General features: G+C 43.0%; 2 protein-coding genes across 3 annotated transcripts in view; both read left to right on the forward strand.

Moving 5' to 3' along the window:
- Positions 1-15,665, forward strand: part of WLS (Wnt ligand secretion mediator) — a 117,023-nt gene extending 101,358 nt beyond the window's left edge. For both annotated transcript variants that reach the window (XM_048859995.2, XM_048859994.2), the window contains exons 5-12: positions 580-716; positions 1,484-1,652; positions 3,319-3,416; positions 4,783-4,846; positions 5,869-6,012; positions 7,691-7,774; positions 11,710-11,863; positions 12,279-15,665. In XM_048859995.2, the coding sequence (XP_048715952.1) occupies positions 580-716; positions 1,484-1,652; positions 3,319-3,416; positions 4,783-4,846; positions 5,869-6,012; positions 7,691-7,774; positions 11,710-11,863; positions 12,279-12,388 (960 nt within the window). In that variant the 3' untranslated portion in view covers positions 12,389-15,665. The remainder of the gene's footprint in view (positions 1-579; positions 717-1,483; positions 1,653-3,318; positions 3,417-4,782; positions 4,847-5,868; positions 6,013-7,690; positions 7,775-11,709; positions 11,864-12,278) is intronic.
- Positions 15,666-16,581: 916 nt separating this feature from the next.
- Positions 16,582-18,787, forward strand: part of DIRAS3 (DIRAS family GTPase 3) — a 41,496-nt gene continuing 39,290 nt past the window's right edge. Inside the window, exon 1 of the mRNA XM_048859999.2 lies at positions 16,582-16,713. The gene's annotated coding sequence lies outside the window, so the exon portion shown is untranslated. The remainder of the gene's footprint in view (positions 16,714-18,787) is intronic.

Here is an 18,787-nt window from a genome sequence, read left to right on the forward strand (position 1 = left end):
CAGTAGAGCTGGTCTCTCTGCTCTCACTGTTTTGGCTGTTGATCGGAACTATTTCTGGAGCAATGATCAATTTGCCTATTAGCTCCCAGTATTTATTGGGGTTACCATCATGTATGTCCTCATCCCTCCCCATTCCTCATTTAATATTAAGTTGACTAATTTTCATGTTTGAATAAATTAATTTTGTTTAAATGCATGGCAACTTTTATTGATTAAATTGTATGAAAAAATATACCTATTAAACACCAGTACTAAAATAGTAGATTTCCAAATAACCAGAAATTGATAAAAACAGAAGTGGTGCAATATTTGCATTAGTTATCAGGAGTCCTAAAAATTCTACTTGGACTGAATGGTCAGGACACATTAAACAGTGGTGTACAGCTCTTTCCATTTTGTCAAACACTTCAGCTGTGCATTTCACAAGCAATACTCTTTAATGTTAAGTGGCTGTAGTTCAGACTATTGGAATTTCTGTCAGGCCCTGTGACTATAACAGGATAATGCAAATCTGATCTTGTCTGTAAATAAGGAAAGTGAAATATTGTACAGCTCCCACATTTAAACTTGTATCCTCAGGGTATCCATCAAAATGGAGGTTTTACAAAGGTATGGTTTGCAATGAAAACCTTCCTCACGCCCAGCATCTTCATCATCATGGTTTGGTATTGGAGACGGATCACGATGATGACACGCGCTCCTGTCCTGCTGGAAAAGTGAGTAGACAAGTAACTCACTGTGATCCAGACAACACATAAGATTTAGGCCAAAATGTATGCCTCATGCAAAGCCTGGGTAAACTGGCCATGTGCTAGATTGCAATCCCTGTGGATCCAATTTCCTTCCTTCCCCACTCTTTGCCAAGCCAATGTGGCAGCAGAGCTGCTCTTCAACCTCTGTTGCAGTCTTTGTTCTGCAATAGTCTGTATAGCTGATACATTCCTCCTGTGTGTGAGTGACTAGACCCTTCTGCCATTCTCTCACAGCAATCATGGAGCCACAGAATTTGCCTCCCAAAACTTTTTGGTGATGCACGGGAAGTCCCTGCAGGGCTGTGTAGCAGACAGTGTCTGTACCCTCTGCGTCAGCTCCCCAAATTCTGATCTCCTAATGTGGCAGAAATGCCCTAGGCTGCTGCATCAGGGTCCCCTCTGCCTGTGGGTGCATGTGTAGGATTAGCACCATAAGAATTTGACTGCCCAACCAGTCCTTTGAAAACAGCAACTGGTTTTCCATTTTAACTCCTAAGCATGAGCTTTGTTTGAAATAGATACATTTCTTCCCAGTTACTGAGTCACCCTTCGTTAAGGGTGTCTCTGTGGAGACAGGATAACAATACTGCTATGTGGGTGGGCCAACAGGAAAGTATCGTGGCAAAAAGGAGGAAACCTCTACTTCTTCATGAAGTTTGAGCTCCTTTGACTTAGTCCTCCTGGTCCTTTCTTTGAAATAGAAAGGGATTCTGTTCTGTCTGCTTCTCCAGGGTAATCTTTGCTCTTGGGATTTCCATGACGTTCATAAACATCCCAGTAGAGTGGTTTTCCATTGGATTTGACTGGACTTGGATGTTGCTCTTTGGAGATATTCGACAAGGAATCTTCTATGCCATGCTTCTGTCATTTTGGATAATCTTTTGTGGAGAGCATATGATGGTGGGTGTGACTATAGAGTAAAGAGTATCTTGTTCCCTTTAGAAATCCGATAAGTTGTTTGTAGCATATGTGAATAAATGCTAGGGAGAAACTGTTACCAACCAGACTTTCACGCTGGTTTAGATGTATACATCTTAGCTAGGAAACGAGCATCTCCTGCTTTAAAAACCCTCTCCCCAAGAGCAAATGCAGCATCAGTGGTTGCTTTAGACAAGCTCCCCGGTGGAAACTAAATGTTTGCAAAGCAACAATTTGGAGTGTTGTGCACATTTTTCATCAGATCTCTTCCTTGGAAATCGCATAGTGCTCCAGTGCCCAGACTGGCAGAACAGTGTTAGTCTATGGGCTTGGCTAAATGGGGTGTAAATTCTAAATCACACCAGCATGTCACACACTAACTGGCCCATGTGGACGCTTCTAATGGGCACTTAAAGATCCCTACTGCCTGTTAATGTACCACATAGACAAGTCCTAAGTTTAAGCAGAACTCCTCACCTACTTTCCTCCGGATGGACATGCTGCTTGTTAATTTCCCACAAATAGAAATGTACAGATGCCCTCAAAGCTGAGAGGTTACTTATCAGTAATTCTTCTTTGGGAGTCACCTCTGTGCATTCTCACTACTTGCCCACCTTCCCCTCTACTCAGAAGTCTGTATGACATCAGGACTGTGTGGTTTGGGAGAAGGAACAGAGGCAGTTGTTTGGGGGGCGGGACTGCATTCCCATATTAGGGTAGGGCAGGGCAGGGGTGGGCAAAGGTTTTGGCCCGAGGGCCCCATCAGTGTGGGGAAATTGCATGCAGGGCCATGAATATAGGGCAGGGGGTTGGGGTGCGGTGTGCAGGAAGGGGCTCGGGGCAGGGGGCTTAGGGCAGGGATGCAGGAGGGGTGCGGCAGGGGTTGGGGTGTACAAGGGGGCTCAGGGCAGGGGTTGGGGTGTACAAGGGGGCTCAGGGCAGGGGGTTGGGCTGCGGGGTGCCGCTTACTTGGAATGATTCTGGGGTGGCAGTGGCACGCAGCAGGGCTAAGACAGTCTCCATGCCTGCCCTGGCCCCGTGCCACTCCCAGAAGCGGCTGGCACCACATTCCTGCGGCTGCTGTGGTGGGGGTGGGGGGCAGAGAGCTCCGCGCACTGCCCTCCCCTGTGGATACCTCCCCCGAAACTCCCAATGGCTACAGTTTCCTGTTCCCAACCAATGGGAGCTGTGGGGGACGTGAGGGCAGTGCACAGAGCCCTCTACCCCACCTCCCAAGGGGCCTCAGGGACGTGGTGCCGGCAGCTTCCAGCAGGGACGTGGGGACCACAGCACCATGGGGGTGATAATCTTGCGGGCTGGATCCAAAGCCCTGACGGGCTGGATCCGGCCCCTGGGCCATTGTTTGCCCACCTCTGGGATAGGGCAATGATGTCTCGCTCTCACAAGCTCTTTCATGTATCCTCCAATGAACATGGCTTCCCCGTGAAGTTATGCAGCTCGAAATCTGAGATGCCATATCCCACCATGGATATGCACAGAGCTGACACAAAACAGCACCTAGTAAGTAACCTCTTTCTTGACTTAGGAATGTCCTTTGCTATCAGCCTCACTGTGCGTGCATAATTCAGTCACTTTTTTTCCCCCCTTCCATAAATTAACTTTTTTTTATCATGGCTTGATTCATTAGGATCAAAATGAACGAAATCGTTTTTCTGGGTACTGGAAACAGGTTGGGCCCATAGCTGTTGGTGCCTTCTGCCTTTTCATCTTTGACATGTGCGAGAGGTAAGGGAGACTTTTTTTTCTCTTACACTCTGTAGTGATAATACAATTGTGCTCTGATCTCAGGTGCTGCCCTCTTTTTACAGGGGCATACAATTTTACAGGGGGATACAATTGATCTTTACACTGAGTCCATGTTGGTTTGCCTTTTTCTAATAGCTTTATTGAGACAAGGATTGAAAAGTTGGTACAAAGGCTTCGCACTCTTCAGGCCATTTGGGTCTCCTCATGCCAACACTGGTATTCACCAGCCACCTTTCTGTGCTCCTTGGGGAAAGGAATGGCAAGTCCCTTTTCCTCAGGCTAGGTATTCAAGTCATTAGCCCTCTTATAACTCAATTTCCTCCAGGCCCAGAGTTCAATTTCTTAGACATCCCAGTAGCAATTTCCCCAGTTTAAGTTTTCCCTTCCAGATTAGATTGCATTACTTAAAAGTAGACTTCTTACTGGAAAATGACTGAAAGTGAGAGAAAGAGATAAAAGATAGCTCTTTGCCTGCCTACACATAAATTCACAAAGCATGGAAATATTACCTGTCACAGGACAAAAAAAATTTTTTTTGACTTGTAGGTCAAAGGGTATATTGAGTAATCTCAGAAAGCTGCATTGGAACAGTGAGTGAGCTTCCGGATGAAAATGCAGTAGACCTAGTCCTGTCTTTTTTTTTTTTTTTAATGAGGCTCTTATCCAGCTCTGTACCCATTGTGGGCTAAAATACAATTCCTTACAGTATCGCTTCATTGGTACATGTCATCAAGACATAAAAGTTAGCCCAGTCTCTTATATTGTTGTATATGAAAGGTTCATCCCTTTTTCCTGTCTTAACACTTACATGAGGAAGATTTTTATTAGCTGTACCCTATCCATTTCCAACGAACGCTTTTTTGAAGCAATGTGGAATCGTTATAATTCTGCATAATTGAAAAGGAGGTTTAATACTGTGCAAGTGACAAGAATTCCTTCTCAGCCAGTGTGCTTGACACCATAAACAATGCATATTTTAAAAATGCTATGACTTGCATAGCTGATACAAGTCACTTTTGGACACCCCTCCCCCCCCCCCCAATGCTGACCGCAACTGTCCAACCATTTGCTTCACCATTTTTCTTGCAAAGAGACAAGAAGTCTTTTCCTTTGGCTTTTATAGTACCGTGAAGTTGTGTTGGAACAGTTTTTGTAAGATTATGCATCCACTGGAATGTAAACTGAAGTTTCCCCACCCACCTCCCCATATACACTCCCAAACTGCAAAATAACATTACTCATTTTTCCAAACTGTTAAGTTAGCTGTATAGAAATGTGTATTTTACTGTATCTTTGACTCTTTGCTCGTGAATTCTGATTGCCCTGAATTCTCTCCTATTTTTAGAGGGGTACAACTGAAAAATCCATTCTACAGTATCTGGACCACAGATGTTGGCACGGAGCTGGCTGTATCCTTCTATCTGTTTTTATGCAGTAGCATTTATTTTGTGTTAGGTTTTTGGAGTGAGAAATACATTTTAGTAACTAAAAATTTCACTTTCTCAAAGTACTTATGGAACCTGATGAAAAGCCTGTTCGCTTTGGTAAAATGGGACTAGGAAATTGGTTTCTGACTCGAATATAGTAGAAGATCCAGAGTTGCCTTTGAATGAACAACTTTATGGCTCTATAGGGGGACACTGCTATAAAATACTAGTGCAGCCTGTAGATTTTGCTGCAAGAATGAATTCTGAGATTAGTATTGAGATAATGGAAATTATTCGAAAAATTAGCATCTGCCTCAAACTGCAGAAAGTCTAGGAAATGGCACATCTTGAGTTAGTGATTCTAGAAAAAATCCTGTTCTCTCTGAACCCTGTCTAAACTGCACCCTTCGTGCTGTTTCTTCTCCTGGTCTGAACTAGAGCTGTTTTTCTCTGGGGCAGTTCATTTAATTGCTGACACTTGGAAGCGTGGTCCTACAGCATTTATACAAATTGCTTTTTAAATTTGCCTGGTCAGGCTGGAAGTGCTTTTAGCTGCATTTAATTTTTATTACCAGGCTAAGATAAGGTAATGTGATTAGTTTCACTTCCTCAGCATCCCAGTCCTCTTACAGGAGTCTGCTAGATCGCATGTTGGTTGGTTATTACTTCTCGTCTTCTCTGCTAAGCCTTGTCTCTTTATACCAGCGGAGCAGAAGTGACAGTTCCAGCTTAGCCTTTTTAGCCTGCAGGAGTTTTAATATTTTATCCCTCGTTAACACCATGTTAAATGTGTGGGGAACAACCGGAGCGTTGGCTCTGGGACTGAGCTGGGGAAGGGACCGTGAAGCACTCAGACAGAAGCTTCTATTTAATACATACTAGAAGCCTGAATTAGGATTATTGCAATAATTAGTTTACTTTTGTAAAGTTCTAATTACCTGGATAATATTTTCTTCAATCTCCTGCTTTGTCAAGTAGCTGTTTCCTTTAACTTTACTGCTCAGATGGCATTTATTATAGTTGCAGGAATCTGCCTTTGCCTCTACTTCCTGTTTTTGTGTTTCATGGTGTTTCAAGTGTTCAGAAACATTAGTGGGAAACAATCCAGCCTCCCAGCAATGAGCAAGGCTCGCAGGCTTCATTATGAGGTTAGAAAACCCTTGTTGGATTAAAGGTGTGCATGTTCATGCGCTCATTGCTTTAGTATTCCAAAAAGGCTACTGATAATCTACCAGAAAAACTGTATCCACCCTCATTAGCTTTTTTTCCATCATTTAGAAAACTTCGTATTTTACCAGCTTTCTCATGCTGCCAAAACCATCCTAATGTCAGTTCACAAAAAGGCAGGCAACTTTTCTTCGTTCTGATGTTTAGCCCCCACCTAATGCTTTCAGTCTTCAAAGTACTTGACAAACACTAATCTGCCCAATGTACTCGTAGGCATTTACTCCCAATCCACTCTGTGTTTCTCTTCAGAGTGGTGTGGCCAGGTGGTAAAACCTTTTGAGATCTACTGATGTAAAGCACTATTATTACAGATGAGGAAAATGATGCAGGGTGCTCATGTGACTTGCCCAAACCACTCAAGAGAGTCTGCATCGGAACAGGATTAAAAATCCAGAGTTCCTGGTTTGCCATCCTCTCCTTAGGCCATGCTGGCCTCTGGTCAGAGCTGTACTCATTCCTCTTTAATTGCTGTTGCGGAGCAGAAGAAGGAGCCAAGATAGAGTTGCAGTCAAGCCAAGAATGCCTGTTGTTGTCTTGGTGATAAAGATTTGTGTCCATAAAACTTGGGTAGACAATGGTCTGATGAGTCAAATTCTGTGTCTAATCAGGTTGTTTGTGACTCATTAAAAGGTACATTACTTGTTCCAATAAGAAAATCTGGATTTTTGCAGACATTTCCCCAAAGTCTTAGCTCTTCTTTCATCTTTTTCCTTGAGTTAAAAGCATGGCACCGGTATTATGAATTTGTGTTGCAATAGAGCTTAGGGCTCCACTGCTCTAGGCACTGTGCAAACGCTTAACAAAAAGACAGTCCTTGCCCTGAGGCCTTCAGTCTTGCCACCTCAGCCCACCTGCTGCACAATAGCAGCTGTGCACAAACTAACTTGTAAAATGTCCTCACTCCCCCAAGGTGCCCGAGTCAGTGTGATTCAAAACTAACATAACTAAAATCTGTCTTTGTTAAATTCAAAACAGATTTAAAAAAGCAAACAAAGTCTGTGATAAGCCCCCCCAAACCATATAAATTTATGTCATTTGTTTGATGTCTTTAATCTACAACCCAACATTCATTTAGTCTCCTTAAATTCTCGGCCAAAGAAAATTAGATAAGGAAAGTTTGCACTCTCCTCACATGAACTCGTTACACTTACAGAAACAGAAAACATTTGTAAAGTAGATCACTCCTGGTATAACCTAACAAACCCTCATCACAGATATATGTTCTAGAAAGAAAGCATATCTGATTTATCAAGGAAGCCACAGACGTGCTGTTAATTTAATGAAACCTTGTTGCTTAAACTCAAGTGTTTCCTTCACATTAGCACTAAGTAAATCCGTTTAATTTCACAGGAGCAAATGTAATGGAAAGCAGTAGCAGTCAAGACCTCTACACCCCACACAATGTAACTGGCAGGAATGCAGACGTGTGGGGAACAGAGAATACTGGCTGTCACCAGTGTAGGACAAAGGAGCGAGTGGGTGGTTGTGGGTTTTGTGGTTTTGGACTAATCTTTTTTCCAACTTCCATCTTGTAGAAGCCAAAAATTGAAATGGGATTGTCTGTTCCATTACTATGACCAGTGTCCTCTCTCTAAATAGGGGCTGATTTTTAGGTTCAAGTTCTTGATGCTCATCACTCTGGCCTGTGCAGCAATGACTATCATCTTCTTCATTGTCAGTCAGGTAAGTGTGCTGAAACCAAACTGGGTATGAGAGAGTGCAGTATCCAAATTCCTAAGTAGCCAACATATTGGTTATATCCTAGTACAGAGGACACAGGAATGCATAGATTGTAAGCTGGGCTGGTAGTGTCTGCTTATTATTAAGGCTGCCTGATCTTTCCCATTATAAGACCCTGTTGTCAGTTGTTTAAGTTTGCCAAAAAGTTAACTGTTTGGGTTGAAATTTTTCATACTGAGTGTCTGCCTCAGGACAAAAAGAAAAGGAGTACTTGTGGCACCTTAGAGACTAACACATTTATTTGAGCATCACCTTTCGTGAGCTACAGCTCACTTCATCGGATGCATTCAGTGGAAAATACAGTGGGGAGATTTATATACACAGAGAACATGAAACAATGGGTGTTACCACACACACTGTAACGAGAGTGATCAGGTAAGGTGAGCATTTACCAACAGGAGAGCAGGGCGGGGGGAACCTTTTGTAGTGATGATCAAGGTGGGCCATTTCCAGCTGTTGACAAGAACGTCTGAGGAACAGAGCCAGAAGAGTACCCAGAAGTTACCTACTACAGGACAGGCCCAACAAAGAAAATAACAGAACACCACTAGCTGTCACCTTCAGCCCCCAACTAAAACCTCTCCAACGCATCATCAAGGATCTACAACCTATCCTGAAGGACGACCCATCACTCTCACAGATCTTGGGAGACAGGCCAGTCCTTGCTTACAGACAGCCCCCCAACCTGAAGCAAATACTCACCAGCAGCCACACATCACACAACAGAACCACTAACCCAGGAACCTATCCTTGCAACAAAGCCCGTTGCCAACTGTGTCCACATATCTATTCAGGGGACACCATCATAGGGCCTAATCACATCAGCCACACTATCAGAGTCTCGTTCACCTGCACATCTACCAATGTGATATATGCCATCATGTGCCAACAATGCCCCTCTGCCATGTTCGTTGGCCAAACTGGACAGTCTCCAAGTAAAAGAATAAATGGACACAAATCAGACATCCAGAATTATAACATTCAAAAACCAGTTGGAGAACACTTCAATCTCTCTGGTCACTCGATTACAGACCTAAAAGTGGCAATTCTTCAACAAAAAAACTTCAAAAACAGACTCCAATGAGAGACTGCTGAATTGGAATTAATTTGCAAACTGGATACATTTAACTTAGGCTTGAATAAAGAGTGGGAGTGGATGGGTCATTACACAAAGTAAAACTATTTCCCCATATTTATTCCCCCACTTTGCGCCCGCTGCCCTGCCCCCACTGTTCCTCAGACGTTGTTGTCAACTGCTGGAAATGGCCCACCTTGATTATCACTACAAAAGTCCCACCCCCGCTCTCCTGCTGGTAATAGCTCACCTTACCTGATCACTCTCGTTACAGTGTGTATGGTAACACCCATTGTTTCATGTTCTGTGTATATAAATCTCCCCACTGTATTTTCCACTGAATGCATCCGATGAAGTGAGCTGTAGCTCACGAAAGTTTATGCTCAAATAAATGTGTTAGTCTCTAAGGTGCCACAAGTACTCCTTTTCTTTTTGCAGATACAGACTAACACGGCTGCTACTCTGACACCTGCCTCAGGACAGCTTCCCCCCCCCGCCCCCAGATTTGAGGAAAAATAGTTTAACCATTTGCAATATGAAGGTAGTGGTGGTGTGGTGGGGCCGGGTTTCCATGTTTAAAAAAAAAATTCTGGTGACCTTTTTCTTTGAAAATCTCTCTAATATGTGAGGATGCAATTACAGACTGTGTCATAATACATGTTCACAAGGGGGCCGAATTGAGGTTGCATAGGAAACCTTAATTGGAAGAACAGCCATACTGGGTCAGACCAGTGGTCCATCTGGTCCAGTACCCTGTCTTCTGACAGTGGCCAATGCCAGATGCCCCAGAGGGAATGAACAGAACAGGTAATCAAGTGATCCACCCCCATATTGCCCATTCCTAGCTTCTAGCCAACAGTCTAGGAACACCATCTCTGCCCATCCTGTCTAATAGCCGTTGATGGACCTGTCCTCCATGAACTTGTCTGGGGTGTGTGTGTCTGTGATTTTTTTAATTCTGGTGTTTAACTTTTGAGTGCTTGATTTTGTAGTCTTAAATGCTCTAACTGTTTGTTTTTTTGGGGAGGGGGAGGAGAGACGAGAAAGCGAGAGTGTGCTCTCTTCCCTCTGAACGTGGATTTAGCCTATAGATCTAGATATATAAGTATAATAAAACTATAGGGTATTCGGCTATGTTTTAAGTTGCACAGGTAAAACACCATGCACCCTCTTGAAGGTCTACCCCACAATATTCTTCTGAGAATAAACCCCTTCACTCTCCTGACCAGTTCCCAGGACTACAGCCTCCCAAGATGACTTTCCATTGTTAAGATGTTTTATTGGCCTCAGGTGTAAGGCGGCAATCGCAATTGTACATAAACATGCAGGCTTTAGTTGAAGAAATACAATGGATACACCCTTACAAGTTATAAAATAGTCAAACTCCTTTCTACTTTGAAAGTAGATCTGTTCTGAAACTTTTTCGTCTGAATTTTCTAAAGAGTAATGCTCTTTTCCCAAGGAAAATGTCGGTTGTAGGACAATTTCAGTTTTGCTTGGGGGGGGCTTCTTTTCTGTAGGTGAAATTGAAAAGACATCTCCCCAGCTAGGCACTGGGGTGGGGGGGGACTGAGAGCCCCAGTTCTTTGGCTGCAGGAATTGGGAGGAGCGGGTCAGCTTCACTGCAGGCAGAAAGCAAAACTGATGATGGGCAGCTGAAAGATTCGGTTTTGGGAGAAGCAAAATGGAGTTTTTCTTGAAATCCTTTCCTGTGAAAAAAATTTTGGATGTTTCATCTCTGCTTGTGATGAAAACTTTTTCAAAAAGGTGAAATTTTTTCACACAAAGGGATTTTATTTTCTTGCCAGTTTTACTACTACTGTTGAGTCATGCACAGAAGTACCCTCAGACATACTATGTTAGAGAATCTAGTCTCTGTGTTCCCTTTGCATATGAAAACAATGCCGTAGTTTGATTGGCATGGTAAGATAACTCTGATCTAAAAATCTGTTCAATTGAAGCAGTTGGCTTGAAGGTCTACCTCAAATCTGGCAAATCATTTTGTCTGGTTACTTGCATCAAGTTTGGTATTTTTGTTTGTTTAAAGACTCTGTTCTGCCACTGTCTTTCTTTCTTTAAAGCAGAGCACCCTTGTTTTCTATGGGGAATTCTGCTTTAAAGTCAATGGTAGGGTATGGCCCCAAATGGCTTGTTCATTTGGCTTTAAAATGGAAGGCAGTCTTAAGGTGCACAGCTCATGCATTTCATTGTTTTCAAAAGATTAATATTAAATTACTGTTTTCTTAACTCTCCATAGAGTCTCCTGTCTTTCTCTTTATATCTGGAACTAGTGCTATCAGGCATAGGTCTCTGCCGTAAGACAGAAGCAGTGAGACATGTTGGATGCCATTAGATCTTTGCATTATTCATGCTGTTTTCTTCTATAAAAGGTTTATTTATAGACCCTCTAAAGTTTTCAGACATAGCTAGTCTCCCAGGTACTGCTTGAATATGATTATCCTCTCACTAAAGTCTTGAATGACTGGAATGATCTAACTTGAATGTTCTGAGATTAAATTTTGTTAGTTTTTAAAAAACCAAAGATGAATAAAGTTTCTAATATGAATGTTGTTGCATGTGCCATTCCTTATAGACTGGTGGCAGGGGAAGAGACTTTTTAGTATAGGCTTTACTTTGATGTGTTTGTCTGGACATGAATTGTCCATGTACTTCATTCTGTCTTAATTTCAGATTTCTATGTAGCTGCTCTTAGAAACATATTTGCTTTGTAGGTGCTTGCTCATTATAGGAGAATTCTCTTTACCTATCTGTCCCTATTGAATCTCTGCTTTCTCGTGGACAGGTGACTGAAGGCCATTGGAAATGGGGGGACTTCACAATACAAGTGAACAGTGCCTTCTTCACTGGCATCTACGGGATGTGGAACCTTTACGTCTTTGCTCTTATGTTCCTATATGCTCCATCACACAAGAATTATGGTGAAGATCAATCAAATGGTAAACTGGGCTTTGGTGTGGCTCTTAATTGCATATGAATACTAACTTGAAATAGCCTGGGGACAGCATTGTGTAGCTGTGGTGGAGGAAGTGAAAGACAAGACTGAGGAATGGAACTAAATAGTTTGTTTACTGAGTTTACAGTTGGTTTCCTTGGAATATCTTTCAGTAACACAGTGGCTCTTCATCATTAGCTCATGTAACAGTGTTTGTTTGTTTTGGACTGAAACCACTGCAAGGGAACATTCTTCTCTTCAAATGAATCTGACTACATGGAAACCCTTCGTAGTCCTCAGTTTTAGAAAAGCTTATTCTTTCCAAAACCCAAACTCTAGGGAAATTTAACCTGGCAGTCACTCTCTAGTTCCCAGGTCCTTCTTTGTGCATCAAGCTGAAATGTAGCTTTGTATTTCAGGTGACCTGGGAGTAAGTAGTGGGGAGGAGCTTCAGCTCACCACCACCATCACCCATGTGGACGGGCCAACCGAGATTTATAAGCTGGCTCGCAAGGAGGCTCAGGAGTAACTCCTGGAACACCTCACTTGGGACAAACACAATGAAGTACAATACACAGATTGAGACAACAGCCTCCTTGAGGACACATCAGAAGTAACTCTACAAAAGCCCAGTATTTATAGTGTGTTCACTGAGCAGTGGCACTAAAATAGAACCTCTGTAAACTCTCTTTAATATGGTATATTATCTCTGGGGGAGGGCAGGATATGTAGTCTATATTTTACGTAGACACGCTAAATGAACACTAAGGGTGCAAAGTGAAACCTTCAAGAGTTAAAAGCCAGGATTAATGTTGCCTGTGGAACCTTAATTTGAATACTTGTGTGTATGCAGGATGATAGTCTTTAATTACCGGGGTTTTTACACAGGACTCCTGCCTCATTAATGCACAAAATGGACAGTGCTCACTTAAGAGGAGGTATTTAGTATTTTGTTTTCTTTGGTGTGCAATTTCCTCATAAACACACAGAAAACACAAAATTATATTCTGTATCTAACCATATTGACACCCTCTCCCCCTTTCCCCCAGTTGGGTCACTAGCAGGGTTCAAACCTTTAGGTCTGTAGCACAGACCTCTGCCACTTAAGCTAACAGTGACTGGTAGCAGTAGTAGGCTGTTACCTGATGTGTGAACTAGGCACTAAAGACGGGAGAGATGCACACTTTACTAGTAGGTTTCACAGCTATTTGCTGACAGAGGAATGTAGAAACTCTGGACTCCTGGATTCTTTTCCAAGTCCTGGAGGGGAGTATACTCCAGTGGTTATAGACCTTTCTGCCCTTGTGTCCCGCAACTTTTTTGTATCCTCCTATCTGCCCCACACCCATTGGGCTCCTGAACCCCCTTCTCTCCCCACCCCTCCTTCCTCCATTTCTCATTCCTCTGCATTCCAGTGATGGCTCTTTCTCATCCATGATGCCTGGGTGTCAGGAGAGGGAGCACTGAGGACACAGGAGAGACTTTCTCCCTCCTCTGTTGCTGTGGCACTGGGCACAGGATCCTGCAGCAGCTGGGAGGAGCAGTTGCAGGGCAACTCCTACTTGATGCCTGCAGCACTAGCATGGAACATACTCAGCAGAGATGGAATGTCTGGAGAACTTAGCTGCCAAATCGGCACTGAACATGTGAGAACCAGTGTTTTTCAGTGTCTAGTAACTTGGCCAAACTTCCTAACCAGTTCTTAGACTCTCTGGGGAGTTTAGCTCTGGCAATGTCCTGCAGAAGACTGCACAGTTGAGCAGGACTTTCCCTGCAATTGCTGCTCTTGGCTGCTGCAGGATGCCGTAGTGCTGCACACCGTATTAAGTCCTGTGTTCTCCCTGCTAATGCCCAGGCAGTGTGGAGGAGGAAACAGCCTGATTTCAAATGCAGAGGGGATGATCCAGACCTGGAGGGAGAGGAGTGGACTAGGATCCATGTGGATTGGGGGTGTGTGGGAGAGTAGGAGGAAGAGCTAGAGCTGTGGTGAGCAAGAGAGGAAAACTAAGACAGGCATGGGTTGGAGGGGACTGGGGCAGAAGGGGAGAGGCTGAGAGAGATGGGCAGAAGGGTCTGTGCCCACTCGAGTGCATGCTATTCCAGAGCTTAAGATGAATTCCTGAGTCTCTTATTTCTGCTGTCCGCAAATATCTTTTGAAACTCCTGGCAAAGTTTGTGTCTCATCCCTCTGTAGAGCTTGGTCCATGCAGAGGATGACAGTCGACTGCTATCCATTGCTCAAGTAATAGAGGTTTGTGCTGTGAATCTAAAGGTTCCAAATCTGCTGATGACTCATGCATAATAAGTCTGTTTGTCACTGAGGTCATGGAAGTCACAGAATCCGTGACTTCCAGAGACCTCTGAGACATTCTCTGCTTCAGCCCAAGGGGCTGCAGGACTCTGGAGCTGACAGGCAGTGGGGCCCTGGCAGGGTTCCAGTGACAAGTGACAGCCTTGCATGGGGAGAGGGGGGTCACTTCGGACAAATGGCTGGGGTGTCCCATTTTCTCTTTGGGAAATATGGTCACCCTGCAGCTCCCAGTTGCCATGGACAGAGGAGGGCACAATCATTTTCAGTTGGCTTTTTTTTTTTTTTTTTTTTTTTTTTAAAAAAAGCCTGGTAAATCACACACAAACTACAGTATTGCTAAGGTTGCAAAGTCAAGCACTCAGTTAGGAAATGCCAGTATTAAGCTTGCCTGTGTAACCTTAATATGACTCTCTTGGACATATACATTATGATATATTTTTTAATTAATGATCTCGCACTATTTCCTGCTCCCCATAGGCCCCCTCTGCCTTATCCAGTGCAGATGATGGACCTGCTGTGGGGATAAGTCAGGGATGTGTAGTGAAGGACACTGCTGTCTGTAGCATCCCCATCACTAAATGTGTGTGTTTCAGTTTCCGGCTGCTCACCTTGAGATACCTAGGACCGAATTTTCAGAAGTGCTAAGTGCTCCAACTGAAATCGAGTGGTGCTCTGCTTTGAGCATAGATTGTAAAGTGCTATGAAAATGCTAAATCTCCTAAAAACAAGGCTCTGGGCTTCTCAAATTCGGTACCAAAAATTAATGGAACTTTGACAATTTTCTCCATAATTTCTGTGCCTCAGTTCCCCATCCGTAAATGGGTAAATGCCACCTCTGTGAGAGGGGTGTGTGTGTGTGAATGTATTAATGTTTGAAGCACTCTGAGAGCCCTAGGAGGAAATTATTAATTTTGTATCCAGTGCAGAGTTTGGATGGGTTTTGTCAAATAGAGCCTGGACCCACACTGAGGAGAATAAAAGAAGATATTGAATAAATATATGCTCACATAATGAGACAGGGGTCCTCTGGAGAAAATATAGATAAGCATATAATTAAAGACTGTAACATAACACACACATTCCCAAGGGGGCAGAGCACTTCCATTCTCAATTCTGGCATTTCACAACTTTTGAGAGCTTGACTCTGCAACCTTAACCTACTTTAACTTTAGTTTTTTATCTAATATCTATGTACCTAGAATAAATTCATCCTGATTTCTTTTATAGTATAGTGTAACATTGCATGTTGTAAAGATTGATTTACAAAAGACTCATTGCAGCTTCAAAACCAAATCTCGTGTGTCCAACACTAACAAGTCTGCTGTGGTGTAGATATCTCTTTATATTTGCTAAACTACTAACTGCCACTTGCACACCAGAAATAGCCCCTGGGTCTTAGTAAATTGTTCGTTGTATGTTCCCTTTTTGCAAAATGCTTTAAGCAACCTGGAAAAAATGTAGTTTTGTTAATTTAAATAAAATATACAATATTGTGGGTTTGTTGTTGGTTCATTGAGTGAGAAGAAATTGTAGCCTTTTTTGGGTGTCTTTTTATGGTTTGTCTGCTGAACTACAGTGGATAGACCAGTGGGGCAGAACTGTGCTTTACTAGAGACCTGAATTTCCCACCAAGCCACTTAGTTCTTGGTGATATCTTTTTGGCTTTCTAATCATTGTATTTCTTATGAAAATGCAAAACTGATTTTTTGGAAGCTGGAATTCTTTTTCATAACTCGTTATGCGGCAAGATGGCTAACATAAGCAACTTGTCACTTCAAATGTGATGAGATGCTGAAAAGCAGTACTTCAGTAGCTGAGCTCCTTCTCTCTTTAATCCCTCACTTTAGAAGCAGTTACGTTATCAAAGTAACTTAGGTCTTACTTACACCAGGCCAGATCCAGTGCTTTTTGAAGTCAATGGGAACTGAAGTGGGGCTGGTCTCAATATCACAGGTATTTGGCATTGGACCCTACAGCTAACTGGAATTCCCCTTCTGTTTCCTTGTACTTCAAACCGACTTTCCTAACTAGTTTGGCATGTACATCTGCCAAGGGGTGTTCTGTGAAGGGAAAGCTAATGTATTCAGTGAAACAATTTGAACGGACTGTTGAACTTATGGGAAACTGTCAAAAAGAGTGAGTTCCCTTGGTCGGAAAGTGTTCAGAGCTAAAACCAAAACCTACCTCCCTGATTAGGCTTTCTTGCAATAGTACCCTCCCTTTCATACTAGTGTCCCCAAACACTCCCAAGCCTGCTCCTTGACAGCAGGAAATGAAGCATGAAGTGCCCTTGGCAGTTTTACTTGCAGGAGGTACTTGGCTGTTACAGTGATTGTGCCGCAGGGAGAGCATTTCTAAACACAGAGAGGCACCATGCTCATGTTACATGATTTCAGTCTCACATTCGCTGTTCTGAACCCTTCCTATGCCATCAAACAGCACAGAGCATGAGCAAGAGTGCTGCTCTATGATCACTTTAAAAAAGCAAGCAAATCTGCAGAGCTTTCTACGTACATGCTGCCACCTTTATTCAACAGACGAAGGTAAAGTAGTTTTAACACTATCCTAATTAACAGGCTATATAGGAATGACTAGCACCAGGGTACAAACTTCTGTATTGAAATTTCTTAGGGTACTTCATGGCATAGTGTCAGCTAGGACTGGTTTATGCTGGAAACTTCCATCGGCATAGCTACATCTCTCAAGGGTGTGAAAAAATCCACACCTCTGAGATGTAGTTAAGTCAACCTAACCCCCAGTGCAGCTGGGTCACTGGAAGTTGTCTTCTGTCAATCTTGCTACCACCACTCGGGGATGTGGATTAACTGCAGCAACTGGAGAACCCTTCCTGTCGGTGTAGTGAGGGGCTACCCTGTAGTGCTGGAGCAGTTCAGCGGTGGCTCTGCAGTTGTGCCACTGTAGCATTTTAAATGTTAACGTAGCTTCAGACGTGAGGCCATAGTTTCTTCAAGACCGGCAAGACAGCAGGAGGCATGAACTGTGCTGTGAGACTTGAGCTTCTGGAAGCACCTGGAAAGGAGGGGGAGTCTTGTTTGCACTTACGCCATGAGCAGTAGCCATTATGCTTCCAAGCAGGCTTTGTACATTTTACTTATCTGTCTTGATCCCACAGACCTTGAGTTTTGTCACAATTCTAGGTGCAGTTCACCACATTCGTAGTGGGACTTAATTTACAAAACTAGCTGTACACTAATGCACCACTACAATGAGTTGCAGGCATCTGGGGTACCCTACATCTGGCCCACATTCATTATAGGAACCCAACCCTGCATTTCTGATGCACCCAGACTTCCCTTGTCTTCAGTGGGAATCCTGGGTGCTCAAAAAAGGCAGGGTGAGGCCCAGCTCCCCCTCTGCACCCCTGCCTGTGATAGAATGTGAAATTACAGTGATGCTTTTTGGCAACCTTTAATCAAACCTCCTTTGTAACTTCTGCACTTTGTTGATGAAACAGTATTAAGCTAGTGCCCATAAAATAACACTCTTAACAATCACTCTTCACTCTATCCACTGCCAACAGTGGGGAACACTTTCTTGACGAGAAAATGTTTCTGTTGTATTTATAGTGCAATAAAAGGGGCCGCATGACTTTATGCATTAGGATTAAATGGAAAACCGGGATAATGGATTAGGTAGAATACCGAAACGAGGCATCAAACCATTAAAAATAAAGACTATTTGATTATGAAAAATAAACTGGGAGCATATATTTAACAAGAGTGACAGATGCGAAGAGAGCTGAGAATATCCATTTATCCAGCTAAAAAAGACTGCGGAGAGCATGTTGCATGACAATGAGTGGCTTAATGGGAGACCATGCTAACTGTAGAACAAAGTTTTAGACACTTGGCTTATTACAGGCCATGTCATTTATCTAACAGATGTTTGCAATTAACATTTAAAAACAAAGACCAACTAAAAAGTCTCTTATGGCTGTTTGTGAAGCTGATTTAAACTGCTGGCTAGGTTGCATTAGATAGAAACTGATGCAGTTTGCATTTGCTTCCCTTCTCTGAAGATTAGGGCACGCACATTCAGACAGGTTATTGACACTGCAGAGGTGGTCCAGAAAAGCAGGGATGGTTAAAGAGAGAGTATCAATTTAATTACAGTCATGTCTGGACAATTGTTTTACTTAGTCTGATATGGAACATCTAAGAATACTGTGTGTGGTTTTTTTTGTTTGTTTCAGCTTGTTTATTTCCACCCTCCACCCCCCCATATAGTCTATTTCCCCTGTTGTTTGTGTGGTTCTTACACACAGCAGCAGGACAGAGAAACCCTTTTTTGAGTAGGAAAAGGTGACTGTAAAACCACAAAAATTGGTAGAGGATAGGTATGGGGCATGAAACTGACTGCATTTTACATCAGTTTAAAATCTAGAGGAAGCTATTTGCAGTGCACAAGAAGTTTTATCAGGCCTACAAAACCCAGAAACTATTCAGCATATTCTTGAGTGCATCTACTGGTACCATATGTATTCAGGAACTTTTCAATAAAAGGGTTCTTCGTTGGAAATGTTTTGTCGAAACAAACACTTTTGATGGGAGCGTATCCGTTTGGATTAAACGGTCATCAGGAAGGTTTCTCAGGCCC

This window comes from Caretta caretta, chromosome 8 (genome assembly GCF_965140235.1).
Source record: "Caretta caretta isolate rCarCar2 chromosome 8, rCarCar1.hap1, whole genome shotgun sequence".
Taxonomy (NCBI): Eukaryota; Metazoa; Chordata; order Testudines; family Cheloniidae; genus Caretta; species Caretta caretta.